The sequence below is a fragment of the Gobius niger genome (genome assembly GCF_951799975.1).
Source record: "Gobius niger genome assembly, chromosome: 2".
NCBI classification, from domain to species: Eukaryota; Metazoa; Chordata; class Actinopteri; order Gobiiformes; family Gobiidae; genus Gobius; species Gobius niger.
In genome coordinates, this window is record NC_136853.1 from 3,059,660 (window position 1) to 3,070,566 (window position 10,907).

At 42.3% G+C, this 10,907-nt stretch overlaps 1 protein-coding gene across 1 annotated transcript in view; it reads left to right on the forward strand.

Annotated features, from left to right (window-relative positions):
- Nucleotides 1-2,860, forward strand: part of cmah (cytidine monophospho-N-acetylneuraminic acid hydroxylase) — a gene marked incomplete at both ends in the record, with an annotated part of 33,099 nt that extends 30,239 nt beyond the window's left edge. Inside the window, 2 exons of the mRNA XM_079552149.1 lie at nt 1,449-1,564; nt 2,719-2,860. Coding sequence (XP_079408275.1) covers nt 1,449-1,564; nt 2,719-2,860 — 258 coding nt within the window. The remainder of the gene's footprint in view (nt 1-1,448; nt 1,565-2,718) is intronic.
- Between the last annotated feature and the right edge of the window lie 8,047 nt (nt 2,861-10,907).

A 10,907-nucleotide genomic window follows, 5' to 3' on the forward strand; every position in this document is an offset into this window, starting at 1 on the left:
AAAATTAATCAATTACAGTAAAAGGCGAGAGTGCAGATAAAATACTTTCAGTCATATGCTCGGGTTTCACGTCCTCGTGAAGACTGTTCCAGATTTTAGCTGCATGAAACTGAAACGCAGCCTCACCGTGTTTATTATTGACTCTGGGAACCACCAGGAGGCCCCTCCCTGAAGTTCTCAGGGCCCGAGATGGTTCATACGGCTCTAACATGTCAGAGATGGACTTTGGAGCTAAACCATGAAAAGACTTGTACACGAGCAGAGCTGTTTTAAAGTCTATTCTCTGAGTGACAGGAAGCCAGTGCAGAGACCGGAGCACTGGACTAATATGGTCGTATTTCCTGGTTCTTGTCAGGACTCGAGCAGCAGCGTTCTGGATGTTCTGTAGCTGTCTGCCAGCTCGTTTAGAGAGGCCAGTGAGTAGGCCGTTACAGTAGTCTAACCTGCTGGAGACAAATGCATGGATAAGTCTCTCTAAGTCTGGTTTTGACACGATTCCTCTGATCTGAGCCATGTTTTTCAGATGGTAAAAAGCTGATGATGTTATGGCTTTGATGTGGCTGTTTAAGTTCAGGTCTGAGTCCATGATCACTCCTAGATTTCTAACCTGATTTTTTGGTTTTAGAGAGAGAGACTCAAGGTGACTGACAACACTTTGTCTTTGCCCTTGGGCCAAAAACAATGATCTCAGTTTTGTCTGAGTTTAGTTGGAGAAAGCTGTTTTGCATCCACAAACTGATCTGTTGGATGCAGTGACAGAGTGTATCTACAGGCCCTGCTCTAGTTTGAATGAACAGGGAACATAAGTTTTAAAGGCATTTCAGGAGTCAGGACGGCTTTGGATGTGACACTCTGGAGCTCAGCCAGTCTCAGCAGAACTTCATTTGAACAGCTTTAAAAACTGTTTTAAGAAAGATGATTTTGTTTCATATATTAATGGTTTACACTTGTATTGCACTTTACCAACCAAGTTTCTCAAAGCGCTACACTGGAGTCATTATTCATTCACTCATGGTGGTAAGCTACTATTGTAGCCACAGCTGCCCTGGGGTAGACTGACACACTACATGTATTCTGGCCTAGTGTACACGGACATGCAAACTCCACAGAAAAGCCCCGTCCAGGTGGGAATCCAACCTGGGACCTTCTCGCTGTGAAGCACCAGCGCTAATCACTTTATTTTGATAATCATGAACTTGATTATAAAGATTTTATATTTATTTTCTGTCCCTAAATATATCCTGTGTACAAATATATCCTGTGTATATGTAGCGTACACTGAACTAAACCAGGGGCCGCGCTGAGAATTAGCACGAGCTACAAACTCTTCGTTTCTGCTGCAAACATTTCTGTGTAACTGTGTCTGATTGTCCCTGTCCCCCCCCCCTCCCGCCCCCCCCCCATTCCAACATAAACCACTTAAAGACCTGCTGTTTGTGTTGCTGCAGCTGAAGAACCGAGTGGGCGTGATGAGGTGGGTGGTGCTGAACGGGCGCCTGTGGGACGACCTGTACATCGGCTTTCAAAACCGGATCAGCCGGGACCCGGACGTCTACCACCACAAGTAAACTCCCACTCGTCACATGTTCACGTTTCAGACACGGAGTTTCTGAAGGTTTGGAGGAACCCATGACGTAACACAGTTTGTATGTAGTACTTTTCTGCACACGCCTCCTGTGCGCCGCGTTTTCAAGCTTTTCGTGTGTTGAGCTTCTGACGCACCTGCAGGGCGTCCAGCGCCCAGAGTTGGGAAATTGGCGAGCGTCGACCAATCAGAAGCTTTCCCCACAGTGACGCTGTAGCTGAGCCCCCGGGGCAGATGTTCTGCCGGACTCAGGTGTAAACAAGTCACGGAGGTTTAGCTTCATCGTGAACCTACAGCAGCTCTGGGACTTTTACAAAAACATCAGTGTTTCTTTAGCTAAACACCAGGATTAAAAGCGGCGACAATGTGTTTGGGCCTCAATGCCTGTTGTAGCATTACCGACGGAGAAAGCTAATGCTAAGCTAAACCTCCGGCCCTCACGTGAAAATGAGAAGTATGTACAAATAAAGTCAATAAAACCAACATCTACATAAAGAATAATGATCACACACTGAGCTGGGCTGAGGTTATAGTTTATTACTCACATCATCTACAATTAGCTCCGGGAGAAAACCATAGCTTGTTAGCTCAGTTAGCTCAGTTAGCGCAGTTAGCTCGCATTGAGCTCCGATCATTATGCACTAATAACATCAATAAAGCCGTAACTACATAGAGCCGCCTTTATAACGATCACACACTGAGCCAGGCTTTATGTATTTGTGGTTTATTGCAGACTTTGAATCAACAATGAGCTGTTGGCGATTGTAACAAGCTAACGGGGCTAACGGGGCTAACCGGGCCTGTAGCCACTTGCTACCGGCACAAATGATGTCCCATATTCAATGGTTTGGGTGGATATCGGCTTAAACACTGGGGAGATTTCACGCTGACCACGGGGATATAGTTAAAGGTCCACAGGACATGGCAGTAGCAGGTATATGGCAGGTATTTTTCAGGTAATACACAAAATAAAACCCAAAAAAACTTAAGTAAACAGACGTCCTTATTTTCTGGACATGTTAAAAGTAAACTCTGCTCCGTCGTATCGAGTCGCAGCTGCCCGTGTGGTCGCACTGGTGAACAAACATGTCTGCACCATTTTGATTCTCTTCTTTTCTGCTCTGAACCCTCAGATTCTGGAACCACTTCCAGATCGAGCTCCCTCTGCAGAGACCGGACTGGGACCAGTTCCTGGAGGACGTCCGGTCGAGAGAGTCCAAAGATCTGACCCCAAACCAGAGCTCGGACTCAGACGGACTCTGCGCTCTGCAATAAAACACATCACACGTGCCATACCCGGCGCACGGCTCCGAGGAAAACATGTCATTTCTCAGTGTTTCCACGGTTACCAAAGTGATGGGACTGCTTTAATTAAAACCCCACCGTAACCGAGCACAACCGGCTTTACCCAAATCTAAAAGATTCTTGACCTGAGAGTTTACAGCCTTTAACCCAGTTTAACGGCTCATTTGAAAGCTAAGGCCTACAAAATGAACCTCCTCAACCAAGTGACAAAAATTAAACCAAAAAGTGACAAAAATTCAACAAAAATGCAACAAAAAAATGACAAAATTCAACAAAAATGTGACAGAAATTTTTAAAAAAAAATGACAAAAAACCTCAACCCAAAAGTGACAAAAATTAAACAAAAAAGCGACAAAAACTCAAACAAAAAGTGACAAAAATTAAACAAAAAGTGACAAAAATTAAACAAAAAGTGACAAAAATTCAACAAAAATGTGACGAAAACTCAACAAAAATGTGACCAAAATAAACTTTTAAAAAAACATAACAAAGGTGACACAACACAGCAACAACGCGAGGAAAAAGATCAGTTTTGTGGTTCTTAGCTTTCAAATGAGGTGTTACACAGGCCTACATAATGGCCAAAGAGGACAGCATGCATTTGCTTTAGGCGGGAGGTAAGAGGACTGGAGATAAAATCAGTTACTACACGAACACAAAGCAGAGAAACAGTGTTGACTCTCCAAACGTCGGGTAAATATGTGAAACAAAATGTCCAGTTACATTATTTTAAACTTTCACTGTTGTCGTGTTGACTAGAGGCCAGTATTTGGGGATTCAGCTTTTTTTTTCGTGTTGGAAAGGGCAAAGTCAGGGCTTTAAAACGAGTCACTGGGCGTCAGGGGGACAGAGAAACACGGACACAAGTTTGACAAGTTTGTCATTTTGAAGCAGAATCTGGAGAATTCAATCGTTGAGTTAGATTTAACCTCCACAAACAATGCAAAACGCCGCAGCGGGCAACAGCATGCTAATGCTAGCGGCAGCATGCTAATGCTAACGGCAGCATGCTAATGCTAACAGCAGCATGCTAATGCTAACGGCAGCATGCTAATGCTAACGGCAGCATGCTAACGGAAACATCAAAGCCGGGAGTGAAAATATTTTTCCTAGAAGAGTTATTAGTACATCAACCAATCACAAGTAATGAGAGTGAAATGTATCGACCAATCAGCTTCACCCTGACCCTGCCCGAGCCTGACCTGAAGGATAGTGGGCCGCAGAGCCGGTTCTTCCTATACGCAGACTACGCAAGGTGTGTAGGGCCCCCGCGGCTGCAAGGGCCCCGCATCTCAGTCAAACTACCGTGTTGTTTCACTGATTAATCAACGCGTTGTTACGGGGACAGGCGCTCACTCACTCTCCGCCTACTGCGCCACATATAACACCAAAACAGAGCAGTGCTGAAGTGGATGAGCAGGAGAGACCGAGCGCCGTCCCCCGGTCACTTCCAACACGCGAGTGCTTCTCTGCTCGTGTCCCGCTCGGCCGTCTGTCTCTCTCCTCTTCGTCTCATGCGCGGCTCCTCCACGGCTGCATCACGTCCCCGTGTCCCGGGCCCAGCTCTCAGGTCTTCTCTCTACTCGGGGCATCGGCCACACACTCATTTAAACTCTCTTGTTGTGTCTAGCGGAGAATCAGGACAACACAAGGTCACTTTTTCTTTTTCTTTTTTTTTTTTTTTCGTCAATTTTTTATCCAATGTTTGTCATTTTTTTGTCCATTTTTTGTCAATTTTCTTGTGACATTTTTGTGACATTTTTGCTACTTTTTTTTTGTCAATGTTTTCTCACTTTTTTGTCACATTTCCATCATTGTTTCCGTCTCAGTTTTGTTGCTATTTTCACACCTTTTTTCCAGAAGCTTTTGGATTGGGGTAAAGCCAAACTGGAGAAAATGTGCTCGGTTCAGGTGGGAGTTAAGGGGTTAATAAAAGGGTATTGGGGTTTGGGTAAATCTTCCGGGGCCCTCTGGTGGTGACTTTAAGTAACGCGTGCCGGACAAATGGGTAGAAGCACAAATGCAGTGACAGTAACGCACAGACATGAGCCGTTACGCTGGACTGCAACATGTAACACGATCTCTGCTCAGGATGAAACTCATTTGTTTGTTATCACTGTTTTAAGATAAGATACAGCATGTGGTTATGTTTACAAGGCCAGCTCTTTAAACACATCTAACTATTGAAAAAAACAAGTGTGAGAAAATCCAATGAAGGCTTCCTGGGACTGATTTCTTTGTGAAATTTACATTTTAATCCTTGTTAAGATTTATAAAATAATATATATTGTTGGTCTAATTGAGTTTTTTGTTTGGATGAAGGTGATGGTGAGAATTGCTGCTGATATGTTTACAGTAAATATATAAAGACAGTTTATTTTGTATATTTATATCACCAGCTTTATTTGTTAATTGTTCAGAATCAGTGCAATAAAAGTGAAGTGATGTAAAGAAGTCTTGCTGTGTTCCGTGTGTGGCAGTGAGCAGTACATGCATAACAACACACACAAATAACACAAGTTACTCTCCAAACACACCCTCACACGTGTGACTCGGAGTGGATCCTCAGGAGTAGGGCTGAGGATCCACTCCTCAGGAAAACAGTCTGATATTTAAAAGGTTTAGGTTCTACTGGTATGGAAAATATGCAGGTAAGATTAGGGCTGGGTACTGTTAAACGGTTCCTACTTGGTACCGTGAGGAAGCTGGCCATGAGGGGTGGAAATGCTCAGGCAGACTGACAACAAACATAGCTCTTACCAGACATTTATTTTTGCAAGACCAACAGAACTTCTCAGTGACGCACATGTCACATGCAAAATGGCCCCCAGTGACTAGAAGCAGTCAGGTTTTATACTTCCCCTAATGGGAAAGGACCTCCCACCGGAAAGTACCATTAGCTCAATGGGTAAGTTCCACATGCAAGTTCAGCAGGTAAGTTCACATGTTACATAAAATGAAATGATATGTGTTCAAATCAAAACAAAGACAAAATACAAATCAAAAATCATACACAAAAGGAAACACAAAGCAAAGTTAAACCGGTTTCCCCCGGCCACATGATCCAGCCTAAGATTTTAAAATGGCCGACAAAGACCACGCCCCTTCCTTTCTCACCAGGTGGTGCAGGTAAATGTCTGAGTAAATGAATAAACAAAGTTTTTAATGGACAATGTGATATAATTATTAAGTTATTCATGAATCTGAGGGTTATTGTTGGCTGGTGTTTATTGGAAATGAGACAAACAAAGCAAAGTAACCAAAATACATAACGGGAAAAACCCACTTTGTCCCGACCGAAAAGCTCTGCGGGGGCGGTATCGGAAAACTCCAGACGTCAATAAATGACAAATGCAGACGTTTTCTTAAAGCGACTAACACTTTAGTCGTTATCAGAGATGGCAGAGCCGCGTCTGAGCCAGGACTAAACCAGGACTAAACCAGGACTAAACCAGGACTAAACCAGGACTAAACCAGGACTAAACCAGGACTGAACCAGGGCTGAATAAGAAACTCGAGCTCTCAGACAAAGAGGAAAGCAGTGACAACAACAAACACTTTAGCTTTAGCTTTAGCTTTAGCTTTAGCCCCGCAGAGCCTGAAGTTAAAGAAGAAGAGTTTATCTTTAGTAAAACTGTCCTGATGTGGATCTGTCTCTGAGCTCAGGAGGAACAACGTCCGAACTCTCTTTTTGTCGCTGCTTTAGTGGGAATTCTGCTCAGACATGAAGTTCCAGGAGACGCCGATGCTCCTGAGTTCTTTCTGTTGTGCCGTTTTTGGATTTTCTCCTGAACGATACTTTTCACACACATTATTTCAGTTCAATTAAAGGTATCGAAAACATAGGCATTGACAAAAAAGTACCATTAAGGCACCGGTACCGAAAAGCAGGTAAAGTAGAGGTACCCGGCCCGAGGTAAGACCACTCTGAAGCCTGTTGAGACGACACACAAGCATCTCTGATAGAAACACAAAGACGGATCATACGGGATGCAACGATTCACCGAAAAATCAATTCAAAGTTAAAATGTGAATCGATGTAAAAAAATAAATAATAATAGTGTTAAAGCCTCAGCTACTCCATTTTGTCCGACCGGAATAGTTGCATTCTCACATTGCATTGCTAGAAACAGCTAAATAACTTCATCTCAAGGTCAGGCCGACGTTAAGACAAAGAAACATCTTGTAATGAAATAATCTCACAGGTTTGAGAATCCGGTCACGATCAAACACTGACGAGGAAAAACATTTGTCAGTTTTCATTTTGGAGATTTCTTACAAAAACTGCATTTCTCCCATAGATACAGGCGGCGTCTCTGGAATCGCCCATATATGGTCATGTTTGAAAACAGTTAAGGGGGAAAACAATTTTGAAAAAATCAAAACTTTCTCTAATTATTCAAAAACTACTTTAACAGACGCTGAATTATGAATATAGTTTCTACTAAATAAAGATACAAAGACATGGGGAGGAGCAAAGTAGTTCAACAGCCCATAAATACATAAAAAACGGAGAATGCTAACATGATGCTACAGGTTAGCATCGGGCTAATGCTAACGGCACTAGCTACAACTGCCGTTTTTTCACTTCTACAGAACAATCTGCTGTGAGAAAATATCCATATGGACCTGATTTACACTTGACTTTATTTGTATGTGAAAAATAAGTTCATATTCAAACAGAAAATGTGTAAAAAGAGGGAAAAACTGTTTTTCCCAAAAGATTCTATTTTCCCCCTCGGTGAGGCCACGCCCCCTTCTATGACGAGATGCCGTCTGTATCTATAGAGTTGCATTGGCCCCGCCCTCCACCTGACATTATGACATCATCACATTCTAAATCGTGAACGCCGCCGATTGGTATGAATGAGTCATGTTTATTTTCTTTAAAAAAAAAAGGTTAAAAAAAATGTAAGAAAAAAAAATGAAAACCGTAAATGGACTCGAGGCTTGAGCGTATTGTTACATCCCAATTCCGAAAGGTTATGAGACACTGAGCAGGGAAAACCTCATCACATATGTGGACTCTATCACAAAGCAAGAACCGAGAGAAGAAAAAAAAAAAAACTTTATCAGCATATTCAAGTTCAATCACCAAAATAAATCAACATAAAGAAATAAAACTGAAACACAAGTGGAAAAAAAGTGGAAAAAAAGACATTTAAATTGGGGAAAAAAATGGAGGTCCTGTAGAGCAAGTTCTCTTAACGGAGGGACAATTTTTTTCATTGTAAAAAGAAGCTGAAGCCGCCAGTTTTAGGCCAAAGTAAAGCTCTACCCTGGAAAAATACCATCTTAAATGAGATAAATGACTTAAAATTGCTTGAATAAAGGTTCTTTATGTTGAGTCTGTTTGGACTCATCTAAGATAAAGATACAAATGCAGATGCCATAAAACCCACTTTGAAATCAGACAAATGAACCTTTGTTTGTTTTTCACTTTAATTATTATAATTTAATCAAGAAATGATGCAATATAATCTGTTAAGAGAATAGTGACTTGTTCCATTGGCGATAAGATGTTTTATCTGAAGACCAGACCGAATCTACTCAAACTTTAGATTGAGTCTCTTAAATAAAGTTGGTTTCTGTCATTTCTTCTATCATTTTTTATTTCTTTATTTGTCCAGTGCAATTTCTACAAATGCCAGAGTACATGATATGACCTAATTGGGTGTATTGACTGGATTTATCCCATTTAAACGGGCCTGACGCTGCCGACCCCAGTACCCCTGCTGTAGAGCCTGTTCTGGGAGCAGAAAGACAATAAATGAACACTATTCAAAGCAATATCAAAGTTATATGGGCTACAGAAGCCAGGGCCGGGGGGGGAGTAATATCTATATCTATCTGTAATATCTGTCTGTCTATTCATACAAATCTAGGGTTACCACTTTTAACAATTTCACAAATGCACTTTTATGTCTGTGGGTCTGGAGGTCCAGCCTCTGAAGTTCTCCACTTGGACGTGTGTACACAGAAGTGCAGTTCTATCTTACACATGGCAGAACATCATTCAGAGGGAAACATCTGGAGGTCGTCATGTGGGGAGTGTTTGGGGGTTAGTCGGAGCATTGAGCCTGATATCGTAATCGATATCGTTCTGCTTTGGCCGCCTCAAAGAACAGGTGCACCACATCCTCTGGGAACCACCAGGAGGCGCCTCCCGGAGGATCTCACGGCCCGAGGTGGTTCATACGGCTGTAACGTGTCAGCAGGGCTGGACTGGCAGAGTCAAGACCAGCCCCAAAAAAAATCTGTCATATTCAATGCAATAGTGGAGGTGATGAGCAAAACAATGAGCGCTTGGCTTGAACTAAATCAGTATAAGCTACGAATCGAGGACAAAAGCTGCTGTTGTTTCTGCTGAATTCAAGCTCACGCCTCAGAGACTCAACACTTTGATCTTTATGGAACTTTTGTAAAATGACTTAACAATCTTAAAATGTGCGTTCCGTTAATGAGGTTCCTCTCACGACTCCAACACAAATAAACTTCTCCAAACCAAATGATCCCACTGTAGATTTATGAAATGAAATGGTAAAACTCACCACAGAGTTGGTGAGTTGAGAGAAGTGTGGAGTGAAAATATAAAATAAAAAAAAATAAAAAAAAGAGGAAATCTGTTCAATGGAAACTAGAAGACAAACATTTGTCTAAAATGTAATATAGAGGTCTGAGGTTCTGTGGGTCCTGGAGGAAGTTACACTAAACTAGTACCTCTTATATTGGCAAATATGATGTGAGGGGCATGAGTGTTATGTCCCAGAGGCCGAGATTATCTGGGAACCATAACTCATGAAAGCACCGCCAGAAGGGTATAAAGGGCGGCACTTCCCTCTACTGGAGGAGTTGTGTAATTGCATCTATATAATGACAGGGATGCCAATAGCCCTGGGCCCGACTCTGGTCCAGCCCTGCATGTCAGAGATGGACTTTGGTGCCCGACCATGAAGAGACTCAAGCGGAGCCTCTTTGGAGCCAGTGCGGAGACCGGAGCGCTGGACTAATGTGGCCGTATATCCTGGTTCTGGTCAGGACTCGAGCAGCAGCGTTCTGGATGTTCTGCAGCCGTTACAATAGTCTGACCGGCTGGAGACAAACGCATGAATTAGTCTCTCCACGTCTATGTCTTTTTTCCTCAGCAATGTGTTTTAGATGGTTCTGGGCCGCTGATGTAATGGACTTAATATGACGAGTCTTTCAATATATGCAGCTTAAAGCTATTCTCTCTAGTTTCCAATTTACTCATACAAATACCTGGACCTGGACCACCAACTCCAAACTGCAGTAAATGGCCGTAACACAGTTTCAAGACTGTATAAGTTATTAAGTCATGACTTTTTTTGAATGTTGCGGGGCTATTATGGAACAACGAGAGAAGGATCTAGAGACAAATATAACCAAAGAAGAGTGGGAGAACATACTAAGACAGTCAAGTTACAGCTCAAAATGCGTGAGATACAAGCGGATACAGCTCAAGATTCTATTCAGATCATACATCACCCCACAGAGAATGCATAGATTTATGTTGGCACGGCGGTGGCATGACTGGGACCCTGATCCATCTACTTTGGGAATGCCCTGAAGTGAAAAACTTTTGGGAAAAGATTAAAGATGTTTTATGTCAAACACTCAAAGTAAATTTCCAGTCATGCCCAGTAGTAGCCATTTAATAGGCGGCGTTCACGTGACATCACAACATTCTAAAGAGCCATAATTTAACATTGAGGTGGAGGTCAACTGACGGTAACTATGGTAACGGTGGTAACTGACAAAATGCATATTTTTATGTCTCTGTTTTTTGGCTCACATCTCAGTCATTACTGGAGGAATCCACATGAAACAAAAACTGTCACAAAGTTCATTGTCTCCTCTGTCGGCTCATATGAGCTAATGTCCAATTATTATCTCTAAAAAATGTCAAAAAGTGGTGAGAATATGGGAAAACATGACCATGATGTTGTCCAATAGAAAAGACTTTCAAACATAAAAATAATATCACAGGTTTGTGAAT